Raw genomic sequence first — 20519 nt, 5'->3', positions numbered from 1 at the left:
ACCGCACCCTATTGACTGCATCAGCTCCGGGTAAACCTGATCCAGAGGCTCAGCATCTGACTGTGACCCATTTGGATCCTGGGATCCAACAGACCTCCGACTGCTGTCTCCCCTTGACGTTCCTGCCTCCACCTGATGTGCATCACCAACTGTGTGGTGTTCACTAGATTGTGCCCTAGAAGCCTGTCCACTACTTTCACCCACCGAGGTGTGTTCTCTCCACTGATGGAGGGTGGGGTTGACATCTATGACGCGTCTATGGTGGTCTCCTTGGTGCACCCGTCCAAGGTGTTCTCTTGGGAGGGGGGGGGGACCATCCCAGATGGGCCGGCACCATCTGATGGAAATCCTGCGGGGAATGGGCATGGGGTCAGTGTGGGAGGAAACTGAAGCACCCGGAGGAAACCCACACAGACACGGGGAAAACGTGCAAACTCCACACAACCACCCAAGACCAGGATCAAACATGGGTCCCTGGTGCTGTGAGGCAGGGTATGTATTGAAAAGTCAAAGCTAAGGTGCTGGAATAGACATTAGTTTTACACATTACACAATGCCGCTAGGTGTTATCAATCCCATTATTACTAAGTCATGACAACAATAAGAAATAGGCATGACAAGCAGAAAGTCCCAAGATGTTTATCCATCTACATTTATCCTTTGAATTGAGGACTTTGTTATTCTTTTCTTGGGATGTGGGCATCGCTGTCAAGGCCAGTATTTGTTGCCCATCCCTAATTGCCCTTGATCTGAGTCGCTTGCTTGACCATTTCAGAGGGACAGTTAAGAGTCAACCACATTACTGGAGTCACATGTATGCCAGATTTCCTTCCCTGAAGGGTATTACAGCAGTCAACAATGGCTTCAAAAGAGGAGCTTTAAATTTCAGGGGCAAAATTCTCCCCCAATGGCGCGATGTCCGCTGACTGGCGCCAAAAATGGCGCCAATCAGACGGGCATCGCGCCGGCCCAAAGGTGCGGAATGCTCCCCATCTTTGGCGGCCTAGCCCCTGAATGTCGGGGCTAGGCCGACGCCGGAGGGATTTCCGCCCCGCCAGCTGGCGGAAATGGCGTTTGTTGTCCCGCCAGCTGGCGCGGAAATGCGGCGCATGCGCGGGAGCGTCAGCGGCCGCTGACCGTTTCCCGGCGCATGCGCGGGAGCATCAGCGGGCGCCGACAGTTTCCCGCGCATGCACAGTGGGGAGAGTCTCTTCCGCCTCCGCCATGGTGGAGGCCGTGGCGGAGGCGGAAGGGAAAGAGTGCCCCCACGGCACAGGCCCGCCCGCGGATCGGTGGGCCCCGATCGCGGGCCAGGCCACCGTGGGGGCACCCCCCGGGGTCAGATCGCCCCGCGCCCCCCCCCCCCCCCAGGACCCCGGAGCCCGCCCACGCCGCCTGGTCCCGCCGGTAAATACCAGGTTTGTTTTACGCCGGCGGGACAGGCAATTTCTGGGCGGGACTTCGGCCCATCCGGGCCGGAGAATTGAGCGGGGGGTCCCGCCAACCGGCGCGGCCCGATTCCCGCCCCCGCCCAATCTCCGGTACCGGAGACTTCGGCGGGGGCGGGGGCGGGATTCACGGCGGCCAACGGCCATTCTCCGACCCGGCGGGGGGTCGGAGAATGACGCCCCAGATTTTTATTAATTGCATTGAATTCCATCAAATGCTGGGTAGGGGTGGATTTGAACCCTTGTCCCCAGAGCAATAAACCTGGGCCTCTGGATTATGAGTTCAGTGACATTATCACTCCACTACTGTTATAACCTTCAGGGACGTCACAAGGTCAGGACAATTAGGTTCCAGGTGACCTTCCCTGAATATGAGTTCCCCCTGTAACGAGGGGGTGGCCTGAACTGAGGGCTCAGCTCTCTAGTACAAAAACCCCGGCCTGGGAGCAGGTCGGGGAGGAGGCCTTTCAGGGAGTGGAGAGTATAATATTGTGAATAAATACAATCTTTGTTTTCTACCTGGCTGATCCATGTGTGCTGATTTAGGGGACTCCACAACCACCATCTCCCCCTTTATTTCAATGAATCTTATAAATCAACAGTTGGATACTGCAATGGAAACAAAATGTGGTTCAGCGTAATATGAACTAGAACTATCATTTATTAAAAAACATAGAATCATAGAATGTTAAAGCACAGGAGGCCATTCGGCCCATGATGCTAGTGTTGGATGAAAAATGGCCGCCTTTGTCAGCAGAGCAGTAGAGTTGAAAGGGATCATTTGAAAAAGTTGCTAGATGCTTCCATAAACAGCCAGGCACCCAGCAGCTGGGATTCTGTTACAGTATTTAAAGCAACCAAAGGGTTTGAGGTTACTCCCTGCGATACCTTAAGGACTTTAAAAGTTATAGATAGTTACTTCAGCCAAAATAACAGTGTTGAAAGAATGCTAACAGTACTGGGTTGAGAGTTTGCTACAGCATTTCCACTCAAAATAAAAATCACAACTTACAAGCATACCTTCAGTTTATTTGAGAATGTACAATGACTTATCGGAGAGCTGCATACATTCCTTAATTTCGGTTGATGAATTTTCAGCTTGGCTTGCAATAACACGTTTGCAAAAATTATTTAATACAAAAGAATTCGAAAGCTGCAATGGAAACCGAGCACTTTAAAATGGCCGACACAGCGTGTGCATCGTGCACCTGTTGAAAGAGTGGGGCGTTGAATTTACAGCTTTGTGTAAGTCCTGTACAGTGGTGCACCATGGTCAGAATGCTGATGTGGAATCCAGTCTGTCAAATCAATTGGATCTGGCCACTCGCAATGGGGAGGAATTTTAATCTCGTGCAATGTGCAAGTTGATGCTGCTGAAGCATCTCCCCATACTTTCACAGCAAGGAGAAATGATCAGGTCTACAATACTTCCCCAGATGGTTTGAATGGAAGGCATGTTCATCAAGAAGTTCTTGATACAGGGCATCACACACCTGAATAAGTGGAAACATTATTAAGAGATTGTCAGAATACTAACAGCTTTGTGTTAATCAATAACTTGCATTTATATAGCATCTTTCATGCAGTTACTCACTTCAAGGCACTTTAAAGCAGAGTTATCAAACAAGATTTGATATCCCATTTAGGGTCAAGACATAAATTTGTATATTCAAGTCAGTAGTTAGTCTCTCTTGAATACGTCTATGCCAGATCTACCCAGCGCCCGGGATCGAACGGCCTTGCCTTGGAGACCCCGAGGGGGTGCTGTTTAGCATTGGTTTCCACAGACATGGACCAGGCATACCGGCACTTGGGGGGGGCTCCCAGTTGATCAGGGGCCCCTGGGTGGTCAGGCACTGGGCAGGGTGGCACCCTTAATGCCACCCAGGCACCTTGGCACTGCCATCCTGGCACCCTGCTCTGCAAGGGTGCCCAGGTGGCACTGCCAGGCTGAAAGAGGCACTGCCAAGGTGCTAGGCTGCAAGTGCCAAGATGCCCAGGTGGCATCATACCCCTTCCTGGGAATGCACCCGGAGGTGCCCTGCCATTCTGAGGTGGGGTGCGGGGGGCTCGATTACCCCCTTAATTGTGAGTTAGGGGGCAGCACGGTGGCACAGTGGGTTAGCCCTGCTGCCTCATGGCGCTGAGGTCCCAGGTTCGATCCCGGCTCTGGGTCACTGTCCGTATGGAGTTTGCACATTCTCCCTGTGTTTGCGTGGGTTTCACCCCCCACAACCCAAAAATGTGCAGGGTAGGTGAATTGGCCACGTTAAATTGCCCCTTAATTGGAAAAAAATGAATTGGGTACTCTAAATGTCTTTTTTAAATTGTGAGTTGGGACGTTGGGGAGGTCCGGAAGCCGCAGTGGCGGTGACGGTCTGGAGATTGGACCTTAGTGCAGGAAATGGGACTAAGTGCAGCCTCGGCAGGGCGTTCGTCGCCGAGGCCTTGAAATGAAGTAAAGTCCTGTTTAATAGCGAGGTCTCAGCGTTGCCAGCACTGGGAATGCACTCCACACAGGACTCTGTTACATTTCCGTTAAATTGTGCCCTATGTTTTCGGATGATGTCGCTGAGGGTCAGCATAAGAGACAGCCAAAGATAGATACTCGGAGACTCCAGGGGTAAAGATATGGGATTGGGAAGACAAATCATTGCAGGTGGTTCCCTGGTGACGAGCTGATAGATAGGATTAGAACTGTAGCTGGTCATCGCAGAGGTGCTGGTGTGTTCGACTGCTGCAGCCAGGTCAAGAAGGTTGAGGAGGAATAATTTACCATGGTCTCAGTCACATTGGATACTCATCTTTGCTTTCAAAGCCCAACATGGCATTGCCCTCTCCCTAGTTCTGTAACTTTCTCCAGCCCACAACCTTCTGATTGTTCTCTAATTCTGGCCTCTTGAGCATCCCCAAATGTAATTGCTCTGGCAAGGACTTAAGCTCCGGAATTCTCTTCTTAAACCTCTCCACATCACGACCATACCATCAAGAAGGACAAATGCAGCAGATACCTGGGAACACCACCACCTGGATGTTCCCCTCCAAGTCACTCGCCATCCTGACATGGAAATATATTGCCGTTCCTACACTGTCGCTGTGTCAAAATCCTGTAACTCCCTCCCTAACAGCACTTGGGTGCACCTACACCTCAGTGCCTGTAGCAGTTCAAGAAGGCAGCTCACCTCCACCTTCTCAAGAGCAATTAGGGATGGGCAACAAATGCTGGTCTGGCCCACATCCCATTACCTAATTTGAAAGAACTATCTTGCGTTCCTCCTTTAAAATGCTGCTCAAAATGTACCCCTTTGACCAAGAGATTAGGGGTAATGCGAGGGCAGTAAACACTAAGGAGTGAGGGCTTGCGCTGGGATAGATGTTGAAATCACAGAAAATTATCACATCTTGGACAGACAGGGCCATTTTAAAATGAAAGTATCAGAGCATCTGTACACATACAAGTTCTAAATATGGCATTCCAAACTCTAATCCCTCGTGTGTGCTCCTGTATTCCACTGCACATATATTTCCTTATGAGTCTCGGTGTCAGATCTGGTTTGCTAATGTGCCTTGGAGGTTTTATGATATTAAAGCGGCTGTATAAACATAAGTTGCCATTATTATTAAGTCATTTGCGACTTTGATAAGTGTATTTACAAAATGCGGAAACGTGGAGCGGGATTCTCCGTGAACCGGTGGGGCGGGTAACACGGCGCGAAGGAGTGGCGTGAACCACTCCGGCGTCGGGCCGCCCCAAAGGTGCGGAATCCTCCGCACATTCAGGGGCTAGGCTGGCAGCGGAGTGGTTTGCGCCGCACCAGCCGGCGCGGAAGGGGCTTGCCGCCACGCCAACTGGCTCCAAAGGGCCTACGCCGGCCGGCGCGAGTTGGCGCATGCGCGGGAGCGTCAGCGTGTGCTGGCATTATCCCAGTGCATGCACAGGGGGGTTCATCTCCACGTCGGCCATGACGGAGGCTGACAGTAGCCGACACAGAGGAATAGAGTACCCCCATGGCACAGGCCCGCTTGCGGATCTGTGGGCCCCGATCGCGGGCCTGCCCACCGTGGGGGCACCTCCCGGGGACAGATCCCCCTGCGCCCCCCCCGAGGACCCTGGAGGTACCCCCCGCCGGTAAGTACCTGTTGTAATTTACGCCGGCGGGACCGGCCGTAAATGGGCGGCCACTCGGCCCATCGCAGGCCGGAGAATCACCGGGGAGGCCCGCTGCCCGCGGCCGCCGACCGGCGCGCGCGATTCCCGCTCCTGCCAAAACCCCGGCGTCGGAGAATTTGGCAACCGGCGGGGGCGGGATTCACGCCGCCCCACCAGCAATTCTCCGACGGGGGGGGGGGGGGGTCGGAGAATCCCGCTCATGATGAGAGAGTTTCAAAAATGGAGACCAAGGAAAGAACGAGGATGAAACAACAAATATCAAGACCCCGAAGGAAAAAAAGTGGAAAGATAAATTAAAACACTGGTCCGAACAGGTTGACCTCGCCATGTGCTGAGGGAAGGAAGGTTAAACATCGGGCAGTAGTAGCTTTTCAACACGGAAGGCGAGGAGGTTATTAACTGGTTGGACTCAATTTTAGTGACATGAGATGCTCGCTCCTGTTATTGGGAGAGATGTTTGAGAAGACGGTTTGTAGTGGCAAAGAGAAAGCAGAGGCTGTCTTTGAGCTGCAAGCAGTCCGCAATCTTGAGGAGCCCAGGTAAATATGGAGGTGGGGCCTTGACAAGGGGGGTGGGTGGAGATGTGTGCCAGGTTTAAGAGGCTATGGAGGAGCGTTAAAGAGTAGATGACCTTCGAGGAAGAGTGGGTGCCTCTGATGGGCCCAAAAGAGGTACCCAATAGCAGCAGCCCAACCTCCACCTTGCCCAACACCAGCCCATATAGCTAATGTTATCGGTTTTCCTGCAAGGCATGGACCTCAGACCGCTATGGATAAAGTATAATTGGCAGCAGGATGAGGCTCTTAAGTGACCATTAATGACCTCCTAAGAGCCTCAATGGGCCCAAGGACAGATCTGACCCTGTAAATTTCAGATAGTTTGCGGTCAGGTGAGAAGATGAAGGGAAGCCCACTCGTTGGAGTTTACTTACCCCCGCCTCCCAACTGGTCAGCAGGGTTGCGTAAAATCTAGGCCCCCATGGTGAAGACATTTCTCAAGAATTTGCTAATGGATACATTAGTGACTAACTTATGTTTGGACTCACTCACAAGTGGAAACTGCGGGTGCAATTCTCCTGAAAAGCGGGCATCACTGGTGTGCTTGTGCGTGCGTGTGAACATGCATGTTGCATGTGTGTGCATGTGTCTGTTTGTTCACAAGCATGTGTGTGTGCACATGTATTGCATGTGTGCAAGTGAGTATGTATGCATGTGCCTGTGTGTTTATGCATGTGTTTGCATGTGTGTGCACATGTATTGCATTTGTGTGTGCACGGGTGTGTGTGCATGTGTTAACATGCATATGCGTATGAATGTGTATGTGTGTGTGCATGTGTCTGTGCACATCATGTGTGTATGTGTATTGCACATTTGTGTAGGGGAGGTTTATGTGTGTGCATATATATGTTATTGTCGTGTTGGGTGTTCTGGTTCACAAACAAACCAACAATGCTGGAAGTGGTGTAACGCTATTTTATTAACTGTTCAACTATGCTAACATACTGTAAACGTGGGTATAAGCGATACCAGCTTAACTATGGACCCTTTCCTATCACTAGCTATGGTGAGGCACTCAGCACATGGTGAATGTCTGTGATGCAGGCTGTGAGCTCTGTGCTCTGAGCTGGCTGCTGCTAGAGTGAGCGGGAACTCTCCTGTCCCCTGTCTTTATAGTGCTTGTGCTCTCACTGGTGATTGGCTGCGGTGTTATGTATGCTGGTTGGTCCAACTGCATGTCCATCAGTGTGTGTATGTAATTGCACCATAATGTACTGATGTATATTATGACAGTTATGTGTGTGGTGCATGTGTATATGTGTGTGCACATGTATTGTGTGGGTGTGCACGTGTATGCATATATGTTAGTATGTACATGTGTTCATTTGTGCATGTGCATCCATGTGCGTGTGTGCGTCCGTGTGTGTGTATGTAAGTGAAGTGTGTGTATGTGGGCATGTATGCATGTGGGTGTGCGTGCATGTCAATGTGCATGCGGGTGTGCGTGCATGTCTATGTGTATGTGTGTGCGGGTGTGTGTTTGTGTCCCAGGCTCTCTATGGCTGCTGGCTCAGTTAGTAATGAATGACAAAAGAAAGAGGTGAGAAAGTTACCTGAATAAAAAATGTAATGTAAAATATGTCACTATTGACATGAAAAGAGCAGGAAAGGTGTCTTTGCCAATATTGATCTTTCACTGAATATTACTGAAAAGAGATGATCTGATCATTTATTTTGTTGCCTTTTGTGGGGCCTTGCTGTGCACAAAGGGGTCATTGTGTTTCCTACATTAACTACACATCAAAAGTATTTAATTGGTTGTGAAACAATTTGGGGCTTGAAAATTGCTATGTAAATGAATATTCTTCCCCAAAAGACTGTGAATGCTGGGGCGAGTGGAAATGTCAAAACTGAGGGATTTTGGCAGCACGGTGGCGCAGTGGTTAGCACTGGGACTGCGGCGCTGAGGACCCAGGTTCGAATCCCGGCCCTGGGTCACTGTCCGTGTGGAGTTTGCACATTCTCCCCATGCCTGCGTGGGTTTCACCCCCACAAACCAAAAGATGTGCAGGTTAGGTGGATTGGCCACGCTAAATTGCCCCTTAATTGGAAAAAATAATAATTGGTTACTCTAAATTTATTTTTAAAAAAGAAAAAATAAGAGTATCAAATGCTGTGGAGGTAATCCAGGTGAATGGGAGGTGCAGATTAGCCATGATCTGCGCAATGACTCAGTGCTTAGCACTGCTGCCTCACAGCGCCAGGAGCCCGGGTTCGATTTGAACTTTGGGTGATTGTGTGCAGTTGGCACGTTTTTCCTTTGTCTCTGTGGGTTTCCTCCAGGTGTTCCAGTTTCCTCCCACAGTCCAAAGATATGCAGGTTAGTTGGATTGGCCATGATCAATTGCTCCTTAGTGTCCTAAGGTTAGGTGGGGTTACGGGGGTAGGGCGGTGGATTGGGGCTCGGTCGGGGGCTCTGTCAGAAGGTTGGTGCAGACTCAGTGGGCCAAATGACCTCCTTCTGCGCTGTAGAGATTCTATGATTCTATGATGGTATAATTGAATTAAGCAAATTTGATAGGAGTGTTCAAAAGCAAGGTGCATCTGGACAGAGTAGATACAGAGAAACTGTTCCTATTGGCAGAAGTGTTGTGAACCTGAGGGCACAGATTTAAGGTGATTGTCAAAAGATCTAAAGGTGAAATGAGCAAAAAAATCTTTCAGTGAGCAATTATGGTCTGGGATGCACTGCCTGAGAATGTGGCGGACACAGATTCAATCGGAGCTTTGAAAACGGAATTGGATAAGGACCTGAAGGAAAGTAAATTTGCCTGGCTAGGTGGATGGGCTGAATGACGGCCTTCTGCACTGCACCAACTCCGTGATTCAGTGGAAGCACTGGGGGGACAGGACAAGCCGAGTTGCTCTTGGTAGGAAAGTGATGGGCCGAATGGCCTCCTTCTGTGCTACAACTATTCTGTAATTCTATTTTATGAATGGTGAGCAGGCCAAGGAGCTGAAAAGCCACCTCTCCTTGTTCACAATGTTCCTAATCATCCCTCTTCCCCCTCCGCCAATTCACAGTCCAGGATTCTCCTGGGTCCACTCGATGCATACGGATGTCTGTTGAAATGAGTGTGTGATGACAATCCTGTACAGAGCCTTGGGATCACTTGCTGCACCAGAGGCGCAACGTAAATGCAGAGTGACACTGTAATGCCAAAGCTCGCAGCGAGGAATAGCTGCCCGACCGATGTACCGTGGGCTGACTGCCTACCGCGGAGCCACTCCTTGGCAGACGTTAACACCTTCAAAAGAGGGGAGAAGGAAATAGGAGAAAGTTGTCCTTAAGGAAACATTTTAAGGGTTGAATCAGTGATCAATACCCACCTCTGCAACCAGCTGTTGGACAGGAAATTCTAAAAAGTCACGTTAAGAACATTCAATTTTATTTACACTCACCAGATGTGCAGACAACTTAGAATCGCGAAAAGGACTCCAGAGATTAAAGATACTGGAACAGCAAATATAAGTGAGATGATTCTATAGCACCATAGTTTAGACACTTCAAACAATGCATCACTCCAAATCCAGACTTTGTCAAAACTGTGCACCGAATCAGGCTCTGCAATCACATCTTCAAAGTTTACCTTTAAAGAAACAAATATAAAGCAGGGTTCATTGAAAATCTACTCAATGCAAAGGAGAAATTCATGCACTGGTCACTGATTCCATTCCCCTCCCTCATTCACTCTCATTGTCTTATCCTGGGTTGTGCTTCTGATCTGCTACCCTCCCTATCACCAAGGCTGCCTGTTTCCACCTCAGTAACAGTGCCTATTTCCACCCAGCCGATTACCATTTAAAACTCTCATGCAGGCCTCTGTTATCTCCAGGTTCAACAATTACAATTCACCCCTGGCTGCTCTCTCATTGTTTTACCTGCATTAAACTGCAACTCATCCAAAACTCTTCTGTCCACTCATTGTCTTGCACCAAATCCTCTTGACCGACCACCGTCTTCTCTGACCTGGCTTCTGGGTCCTCAACAGCTTAAATTTAACGTTTTAAATTCTTGTGTTTAAATCATTCCAACACCAAACCCTTTCCTTATCCTTTAATCTCTTCCTTTGCCACCAACCCGTCCAACCTCTCCTTCCTCTGGCACTGCTCCCTGGTTCTCACTGTCCCTCTATTTGCCCTAACCATTGGGGGCCAAAGCGTCAGTTTATAAAGGCTCCTGCCCTATGATTTCTTCCCTAAGCCACCCTGTGTCACCATCTCTCTCTTCATCGCTTTCACTAAACGTTTAGTCCACCCCTCCGATCATCTCCTCATGGGCAGCAACCATTTTGCATTTTTACCCTCAGCCCCTGGGGAGTAAAGGTGCAACATGAGTGCAAACTGTTGTGTTTGTCTTATAGAAAGGATATAGAGACACTGAAGAGGGTGTGGAGAAGATTTACGAGGCTTCACAAAGAAATACGCAGAAATACATATCAGGAAAGAATTGTATATCTTTTCCCTTAAAAGAAAGTGTGAGGGGGCAGCTGAATAGAAGTCTGTAAAATAAGGAAAGATTTTGAGAGAGCGGATACAGAGACAATGTTTCCTCTTTTGGGGAGGAGCATAACTAAACGCCGCCAATCTAAGACAGTCAGTGAGAAATCCAATTCAGAAGAAACGTCTTCATCCAAAGAGTGTGAGAATGTGGAATGCATTAACACAATGGCTGGTTGTAGCTACTAGCATTTAAGGGGAATGTAGACAAGCATTTGAGGGAGAAGGGTGTTACGACCCTCTCGGGGGCCAAGGACTATGCTCTATAAGATTGAACTCCCCCAGTAATTCAGGGTAGGATTTCCCCTTAACAAGGGGGAACCTCTCAGCATAAAAACCCCGACCTGGGTGCAGGTTGAGGAGGGTGGCCCTTCGGGGAGAGGAGTTGTGTGCTCTGTAATTATTGTGTACATCGTAATAAATCCTTGTTCATTCCTATCCCATCATGTGTTCCTGCGACTCTTCCATTGGACTCTACAAAGAGAGTAGCAAGTTATAATGGTACATTTAGGTGAAAAAGATAAGGGGTTTGAGTGGGCATGAGCACCACCATGGACAGGTTGGGGCGAATGGCCTGTTTCTGGGTCATGTATCCTTTGCAATCCTGTGTAATCCTATGAAAGGGGGACAGGCATAAACTATATTTTGAGAGTTGCAGCACTGATTTCTCGACACGGCAAGCTTCCATTTACACAGGGGGAACCTATCATGAACAATCCATATATTATCAGTCGCTGTGAGCGTGCTTGGATGGCATTCCTGTGTCTGCTATTTTAGTGGGAAGCATTATCCCATTTAAAATAAATGCTTTGTGGCCTGCATGAAAATAGTACTCAGAGAAATGTCACGTGAGCCAGTAAGGTAGCCATCCTGTAATTTCACCAACTCCGGCCTCCAGATGAAGTTTTCAGCTTCCATCATTCCTGGCGGCGGAAAGGCTGAATATTCTCGTTGGAATTATGGATCATGTGCTGGTGTCGCCTCGCTCGATCGACGCATTATGATCAGTGTTTATACTCCTGTCACAACCTTGATGATATTTTGATTTTCCAGTTAGAAAGAATTTCTGCTAAGCGTTTGCACAATGGAGCAGGAGTGGGGGATGGTGTTGGAGTGAGCTCGGGACACAAGAGGGGGAGGGATGGGCTGGGCTAGAGGAGGGGACAATGGATCCTCCTGGGGGCCTCAGATGATATGAAAGGACAATTTATTTCAATACAACAACAACTTGCATTTACATGGTACCATTAACATAATAAAACCCCAGGTGCTCCACAGAAGTGTTATTGGACAAAATTATTGACACTGAGTCACAAGGAGATTTTGGGGACACGTGACCAAAGCTCGGTCAATGAAGTATGTTTTAAGCTGCACCTTAAAGCAAAAGAGCAGCAGAGAGAATTCTGAAGGCATGGCCACCAATTATGGAGGAATTTGGAGATGCACTAGAGATCAGAATAGAAGGAACCACAGGCATCGCGGAAGGTTGTAAGGATGGAGGGGGCTTTGTAATTTTTTAACATTCATGCTAATGATGTGAACGTTACTGGCAAGGTCAGGATATTTTGTCCTTCCTTACTTGTCCTGAGTGAGTGACTTGTTGGACCACTTCAGGGGATGGTTCAGAGTTGACCACATTGGTGTGGGTCTGCTATCATACATGGGCCAGGGTAGGTACAGTTGGCAGGTTTCCTCCACTAGAGAACACAGGGGAACCAATTTAATTTTCACATCAGGGTCACTTGTACTCACATCACCTTTTATTCCCAGATTTTCTTTAAATTTCAGGCAATTTTGCAAAGCCTTTCTTCTTCATCAGTCCCTCAGCTTCGAGGATGACTTGCTTCACTCAGGTTTGATGAGATCCAAGTTGGCTGATAAGTCCGAGGTGTGATCTGCAGACTCTGCCGCAAGTGGGGCAGGTGGTGCTTGAAGGGCCGGGTAGATGGGTCGTTTGGAGATTTGTGTGCTCCCTCCAACACCTCGACTTTGCCTCTGTGTTCCCAAAGAAATCTCTTGGCGTTAGGAGTGAACCATCTCCATTTTGATCGTTCACAAGTCAGAGACTCCCATGGGTCTGTGGGGATGTTTGACCCCTTTGGGGATGCTTAGAGGACATTCCCTGAAGTGTTTTCGCTGTCCTCCTGGGAGTCTCCTGCCACGATTGAGTTCCAAGTAAAGCGGTTGCTTCGAGAGTTTGATGCCAGGTATACGAAGGACATGTCCCACCTAGCGTAGCTGGTTTTGAGTGATTGGTACATTGATGGTTGGCTAGGGAGAGAATGCTGCTGTTGGACCGCCTTTCTTGCCTCTTGGAGGGTCTTGCAAAGGCACCATTGGGGGTACTTCCCCGGTGCTTTGAGGTTCCTGGTACGTTACCCAGGTCTTCAAAGCTTATAGGAGTGTGAGGATCGCTGTTGCCCTGTAAGCCATGACCTTAGTCTCAGATTTGGGTTCCAAGCCATCAAAAATCTTTTCCTCAGTCAGCCGAAGGCTGAGCATTGGAGACCACGATGAATTGTGTTGCCTTCGCTGAGAGGAGACTCTCAAGAAGTGGAAGGTGGTCAACATTTGCAAAAGCTAAATGCTGAGGTATAAGTTAAAACTCCCGGGATTATTAGTCCTCCAGATGACTGGCACAATAACATAATTATACACTACCAGACCTTACTATCTAAATTGGACTTTATTTGATATCTTTACTGAAGTAAGTAGCTTCACGGGTGAGAAATGAGCCCTGTACAGCAGTGCAAGGAGTGGAGAAGGCGATTTAAGTTGAATAGAGAGATTTTTGAGGTTTCTCAAGGTGAAGATAAAAGTTGGCGGGATAAGGGATTTAGAGAGCGAGAATTTCCGATTATCGGGTCATCACCTCATTGTGGAATGGTTAAATCTTACTTCCCCACTTGATGCTGATTAAATAACAAGTATTGCCACTGGGGTTGATCAGGTTCATTTTATAACGTTACTCCAATTGCACGGAGTCTAATAGAACATAAAACTGATAAACCCAGCTATACAAAACACAATTTCAACATCTGTGCCCAGGGTCTTCCTCCTATCAATGGCATCCATGTCAGAAATTGCTTGTACATCTTATCTGTGAGACAGCACCTCCCTCAGTGCTGCAATAGCGGATTAACCTTGATCCCGTGTTCAAATCCAGAAGTGGGACATCACCCCGGCACCTTCTGACTTGCAGGCTGGGGTGGTTTCCGGGGGGGTCAAGGTGAGAGTACTACCCAACGGGCCACAGCTTCTATTTGCAGTTCAAGGTAAACAACGTCACACTCAGATAGGTCCTGCATAAACAAAATCTGGAACCCCTTCATTGGCAAAGACTTGGTTTACATTGCACCACTTTAAAATGCCGCATCGAGCCAAATACACAAAGCTGCGTTTAGTGGGATTTCATTGTATATTTGCAAACACACAATACAACCTCAAAAGCGTCACCTGATGACATCGCCAAGTTACAGGGGATGCGTTGTTCCTGCAGATCCTCTTCTCCCCTCTTAACAAAAATATATTTGCCCAAAGTTCAGAAGGGATTATTTATTCATACATCACGAGAATCAGGCTCAGAGATCAACTGTCATAATGTCAGAAACAGTACATATTAAGTGTAGTGCCCAGTGAATGGAGAGCACCATGGATGAGCTATTGGAACCTCTGTGCTCGATTCTCTTATCTGCCTTCTCTTCAAGCTAGACTTCACACTAGGGGGCGGAGTGTCTGAAAATATATCTTTGTATCCTTCATTGACGAGTGTTACAGACATGCTTTCTTAGTAAGCGTACAGTTAACATCGGCACTCCAGGTTACTGCAAGGGTCACTGACTGTATTGCTTAAAGTACTTTAAGTCTTGCTTGCAACCTTACTTGCTGCTGCCATGACAGGGTCACGTGTCACTTACCTTTAAGTGGGCATTGATGCCTTTGGGGTCGCGGTCTTCCAATGGCGAGGACTGCCCCTTGGGCACTGGGACATTTTGATCCGCTCCCCCTTCCCCCTCGCCAAGGTCAATTTTGGTTTCGTTCAAATGCTCGCCTGTGTGCATGCTTGCACATCCGACCACGGAGCTTTGGCTGTCGGGCGGGAGGGCTACGCGGCAGTAGTGGCAGGGGTAGTGCCAGAGTTCTGATGGAAGATGCAGATGCTGCAGATCTAGCCCATGTAAACCTATAGCTGCCTCAGACAGCCTGTGCTATGTGATCAGCCTGTCACTGACCTCAGCTGTTCCCGAAAGCAGCAGAGAACATTCTGCCTCTGACATACCAGAGAAAGGAATGCCCCAGTCGCCTGTGCGCCAATGGCAGCCAACATTTGAGTTTTCAGTCTAATGCTGAATAAATATTGATTGTTTGAACCTGAGGTGACAGATTTCTCTCACTAAATACAGGCACTTTCCTTCAAGTGTTAATGAAACTAGGAGCACTTTCATGGCAGAGTGCAATATTCCAACAATTAAGCTGTCCTGTAATATTACACTTCGGCTTCCAGCTTTCCCATAGTTTCTCCCTCCCACCCCCACCACCAATCCAATTCTATTTAATGCCCCCTTGCCCTATTTATTACTGTTGAAGGGGCACTGTCTTTAAAGGAGCATTGAGTTTAAAGGGTCACTATGTCTCGGCTGAGGAGACAAAAGCTGATTTCCATTATCGTGAAGAGGCATCAGCATTGCTGCTTTTACATCACAACCTGTAAAATGAGATTCCATGTCAAATGTATGATATCATTATTCAAAGGGTTAGGAACTAATGCCATGACTTCGGAGTTCCTCGAGGTCATATTAGGGGAGGTGGTACTCCAAAGTAGTGTTGGGGACCCCGTCTCGGATGTTCACAGGTAAGGTTTGCAATGGCAATTGCTCAGAAGTGCAAGCCTGGACAATTGTCCTACCCTGTGACCCATCCAAAAATGCGATTTAAATAGCAAACTTCCGATAGTTCCAACTGGGTTGCATCAATACTTACCCAGAAAACGTTAAAGGAATTAAAACTGCATCTAACTTCTGGGTAACTATTATACAGACCCAGACCAACCCCTCACAGGACTCATCCATACCCCTAAACCCCATGGGGCTTCCCCATATGGGACTCCCCAGCCACCCCACCCCACCCCACCCCCAACTACCCAGCGCAGGACTCCCCCAACCCTCCAGGGGAGCCCCCCACCTCCCAACCCCTCAGGGGTCTCCCCCCACTCCTGAATGCACCCACAGCCTGCCCAGCTCCAGTTGCCTTTTTTACTCACTATAAATAGAGCAGTCAATAAGGCTGCCCTTTTTTCTTTAGATATCGATATTATATTGCTCAGAGTCGCCAGGTATCAAATGATACCACCACAAGGTTCAACCGGCTATCGATCAAAGAGTCAAACACCAGTTAGTTAGTTCAAGATCAATGGTACTTTATTTACACACACGATTAATCATGCAACATAAACACTACTAATTAAACTACACCTATCAACTATGACAACCTGTACTTAACTTCAGGCACCCAGCTTAGGTCAGAGGAACAGTGGCCTTTGTTCGAATCTGGATCTACTGGGTCTGGAGAAGTAACTGCTGCTCAGCTGGGCTCATCCGTCTGGTAGCGAGCGTTGAACTTGGACTTGCTTCTGGTGGTGCTGCGATTGGAGATGGACGTAGCCGGAGTGCCAGGTCCAAAAGAGATGGAACACATAGCAGTGTCTCTCTTTATCCTTGGGGAGTTTCGCGCTCTTTTGGGCGGTCCTTCGGTTTGGACCTCATTAATTGGGTAGTTCCCAATCACTGTATTCGATCTGAACCAATAAAGGGGCGGGTGCCTTGATGGCTGAGCGTGTCCTAAGCGGTCATTGACCCTGTTGTTTACGCTTCCTGAGTACAGGGAGTGGTGCCGATCTGTCTGGGATTGTGTCGGTTACTCGAGTATCAGTTCTTTGTCTTACGGAGATGGGCCATCAAAATGCAAATCGGCTGGGGGTTTCGATGCTGTCTGGATTCCTTGCTCACAAATATACATTCAGGCTCTGAGCCTGCCTGAATCTTACATTGTCCATATTTCCCATTAGGCTTGGCGAACGTCCAGGGCTGTTTAGCACAGAGCTAAATCGCTGGCTTTGAAAGCTGACCAAGGCAGGCTAGCAGCACGGTTCAATTCCCGTATCAGCCTCCCTGAATAGGTGCCGGAATGTGGCGACTAGGGCCATTTCACAGTAACTTCATTTGAAGCCTACTTGTGACAATAAGCGATTTTCATTTCATTTTTCATTTCATGTTTCTTGTTGTAAGTGGCCATCCCAGATCTCTGATCCTAAACGCGAAGCGTGAAGGATCACACTACTGAATCTTCTCCTGTTGTCTGGAATGCCGGGTACCCTCAATCAGGAAACGGGTTCTATCCTACTCTGTCCTATGGGTCAGAACATTTACCTAAGTTTTCCCTCATACAACACACATCTATAAAGATTCTAAGGGGGCACTACAACATTCAATCATACATTTCAGTTTCTTTACACAAAAGGGGAACCTCTAACTGTCCTTAACTAAACTACACTCATGCTGCTATCTAATAATCAAAGGAACTCATATTACAGTACAAAACAATAGCAGCATCACATTCCTACTTAACACTTATTTCAATTTACAGAGAAGGTAATTTTATTTTTTTTTAAACGCGGAATTTATTAGGGAGAAAAAGGTTCAAAAGGAGTGTGGGGTCTGCTGAAGTCCGAGAAAAGGGGCTCTGAGTGTGTACACAGGAGGGCGGGAGGCTCTCCTTCGCCATTTCCAAAGTCTCATCGTCTGGATGACACTGCAAAGTATAGCTATAACCAGTAGGGCCTCTACTGTGTACGAAAGGGAATACCACTTTATGATATTATCACACCATGTGGGGGTATCAGTGGCTGTGTCTATGTGTGGTGTAGTGTCTGGGCTAGGGGTGTCGTGTTGGGTGGTCATGTTTAGGGCCTGTGTAGTGAGGGGTGTAGGGGCGGATAACGCATGCAACTGTATTGATCCAACGACGATCATGATGCAGATCATCAGGTCCGTCTTCATCTTGTCTGTGTCTTCTTCTGTCTCCTCGTATATTCGTATCTTCCTGGGGGTACAAGCATAATATCTGTTATTATCTTGTTGTTTAATATCTCGTTTGTCTATCTGTTTCTCCTTAACATCAATTTCCCATTTACAATCATCACCATATGTGACTCCCTCATTTTGTTTTTTTTAAAACCAACCATTTGGGAGATAAGCCATCTGAAAAGTAATTCTGTCACAGTGCGGGCACTCTCGCAGCCTGTCTTTGATGGGCTGAGTGAGCGGATAATTTTTCCGTCCAGTGCAAAGTCATTTCAACCAAGTGTTTTAACATGTAAATAGCAGGCGGGGTTTAGCAACCGAAGGGCACCAGAAAGCAATCAAAAGTTGTGGCAGGGTGCATTCTTTAAACCACATTTTTAAAAGAACAGCAAAAGAGTTTCGAAAATAATTTTCCGAATGGGGTGCGTATGAGCCGCAGGGAGGAAGAGGTGGAATCCCCGGGTAGGGCGGTGATCAGTGCCATTACTCCACTACCCAAGCTTGGCTGACCAAATACATAGGGGTCCTCAGGCAGGACGGGGATCAGTGCCGTTACTCCACTGCCTGGGTGACCTCACACGAACGGTAAGAATTTGAATATTTATGGACTTTCAACAAACTTGTGCCTTTAACTACCATGTGGCATCAAAGGAGTAGTCATAACTGTATCAAGAAATTTTGAATGTGATCGACAAACAAAGTCGTACAAGAGAGAAACATTCAACACTAAAAAAAACAAACTAAAGAAGAAAGCGGGCAGGTTCCATCAGAGAATAGGACGCCATAAATCTCAATCGGTTCCTTTCTCTCATCATCTGGACACCTCAGGGTTCCAGTCCAAAAAGGGTCCTAAATGGGTTAGCATGGTGGGAGTCAGACTCTGAGTCATCACCATCTCCCGGTTGCCAAACTCGTGACTGGCGTGTCTATGCCAAAGCAGCGTGGGCCGATGTGGGATCCATCTCGTTGTTTCTTATCAGTCGATAATAATTGTCGCGGTGCCATTGTTTCTTATCCTGTAGGGTGGTAGGGGCAAGGGGGGTGTCGCTATCATCAGGCGGTGGGTCAGGTTCTGGTGACGGCAAAGAAATTGTCTCTGAGGGGCTGAACATATTGTGGTCGGGGTCACTGGAGCCATAGTGACTGGGGCCTGGTCTTTTTTCCATTGGGCAGGAATATCGTTGTGGTTTTGCTGTCGCTATCGCAATGGCTAGCAGCCGAATCAAGTGTGAGGGTGAAGTTCGTCTTTGGGGGCAGAGTCAAGGTCGTGTCTGTGGACGTGCTGTCCTGGCTGGGGGAGGGCTGGATTGGGTTGCCAGTGGGCGGGTCTTCGTTGTCTGCCAGTGCCAGTGAAATGTGGTGTGAGTGGCTGCACTGCATTCCATAAACCTTAAGCTGGTTTGTATGGAACCATCCTGATTTTCCATTTGGATAAGTAATCTTACAAACTGAGGGGCTTACTTTATCAGAAATTGAGTAGGGTCCTGCAAATTTGGGGGAGAGGAATGAACTAGGATTGTATAGGGAGATCATGACTTGCTGTCCGACTGTATACTCTATCGGGTGTACTGTCTTATCAAAGCAGGTCTTATTCTGCTTTTTTCTAGCGCCTAGTCGAACAGCTGCAGCGAGCTGTGCTACTTTAATATTTTCCATTATGTTTTGGACCGCTTTTTCATGGGTAAGGGCGGTGACTGTGGGGCTCATCAAATCAAGTCCAAATAAATACTCGGTACCCTTCATGGGTCGTCCGGTCATGAGGGTATGGGGAGTGTATCCTGTCGAACTCAACACCGTGTTTCTCATAAACATCAGTGCAAATGGGAGCACTGTGTCCCATGTCATATTGTGCTGTTGTACCATCTTCCTAAGTGTTGCCTTTAGGGTTCGGTTCATGCATTCCACAATGCTGCTGAACTGTGGGTGATAGGCAATGTGAAACTTCTGTTTTATTCCGAAAATCGTCAAGACGTTTTTCATTACTCTGCCTGTGAAGTGCGAACCTTGGTCCGACTCAATACTACGGGGGAGTCCCCATCCAGTAAAAATGTGCTCATCAGAATTTTCGCTGTTGCTTTGGCCGTGTTTGTTCTTGAAGGGAATGCTTCTACCCATTTTGTGAAGGTGTCGATGACGACCAACGCACATTTAAATCCATTTCTGCAGGGGGAGGAGGGGACCAATATAGTCTAACTGCAAGTTCGTCCATGGGCCATTAACAGGGCGGGTGTGTTTTAGCTGACCTTTCTTTGCATATCTGTCAGGGTTGTTCTGGGCGCAAATCAAACAATTCTCAATGTAATGGGTTACATCAGTTTTTAAATCGGGCCACCAACAGAGAGGTTTGAGGTGGCAAGGGTGGGTTCTATCCCTTGGTGTCCGTGTCCGTCATGGAATTGACAAATAATCTGGTTCCTGTCCTGGGTGGGGACGACATAAATACCATCCTTTAATATGATTCCCTCGTGTATTGTTAAAGTGTCTCTAAACCTATCATAGGGAGCTGGGAAGTCGCCTTTTAACATTTCCTTTAGCGTGTCATCTTCCTTCTGTGCCTGTGCCAAATCTTGAATATTGGTCGGTGAGACCTGGACTGCGTGTACTGGGGCACTCTCGGGGAGTTGCCAAAAGTGACCATGTCGTGAGCCTGCTTTCGCTAGGGCGTCTGCTTTCACGTCACCGCGTGGGGATGAACGATGGTGGCTTCTAACTTTTATGATTCCATATTTTCGACCTTTCGCTGTCTGGAGAATGTGTTTTAGTA

At 48.0% G+C, this 20519-nt stretch overlaps 1 protein-coding gene across 1 annotated transcript; it reads right to left on the bottom strand.

Annotated features, from left to right (window-relative positions):
• Positions 1 to 2456: 2456 nt before the first annotated feature.
• Positions 2457 to 14908, bottom strand: LOC140388261 (caveolin-2-like). Its single transcript, XM_072472119.1, has 3 exons — positions 14594 to 14908; positions 9579 to 9766; positions 2457 to 2941 (listed from the first exon to the last, which is right to left on the bottom strand). Exons 1-3 carry the CDS (start codon positions 14735 to 14737, stop codon positions 2791 to 2793), a joined length of 483 nt encoding a protein of 160 aa, XP_072328220.1. The 5' UTR covers positions 14738 to 14908; the 3' UTR covers positions 2457 to 2790.
• Positions 14909 to 20519: the final 5611 nt, after the last annotated feature.

Source organism: Scyliorhinus torazame, chromosome 13 (assembly GCF_047496885.1).
Source record: "Scyliorhinus torazame isolate Kashiwa2021f chromosome 13, sScyTor2.1, whole genome shotgun sequence".
Lineage (NCBI taxonomy): Eukaryota > Metazoa > Chordata > Chondrichthyes > Carcharhiniformes > Scyliorhinidae > Scyliorhinus > Scyliorhinus torazame.
This window is presented reverse-complemented; position numbering and strand designations above follow the sequence as displayed.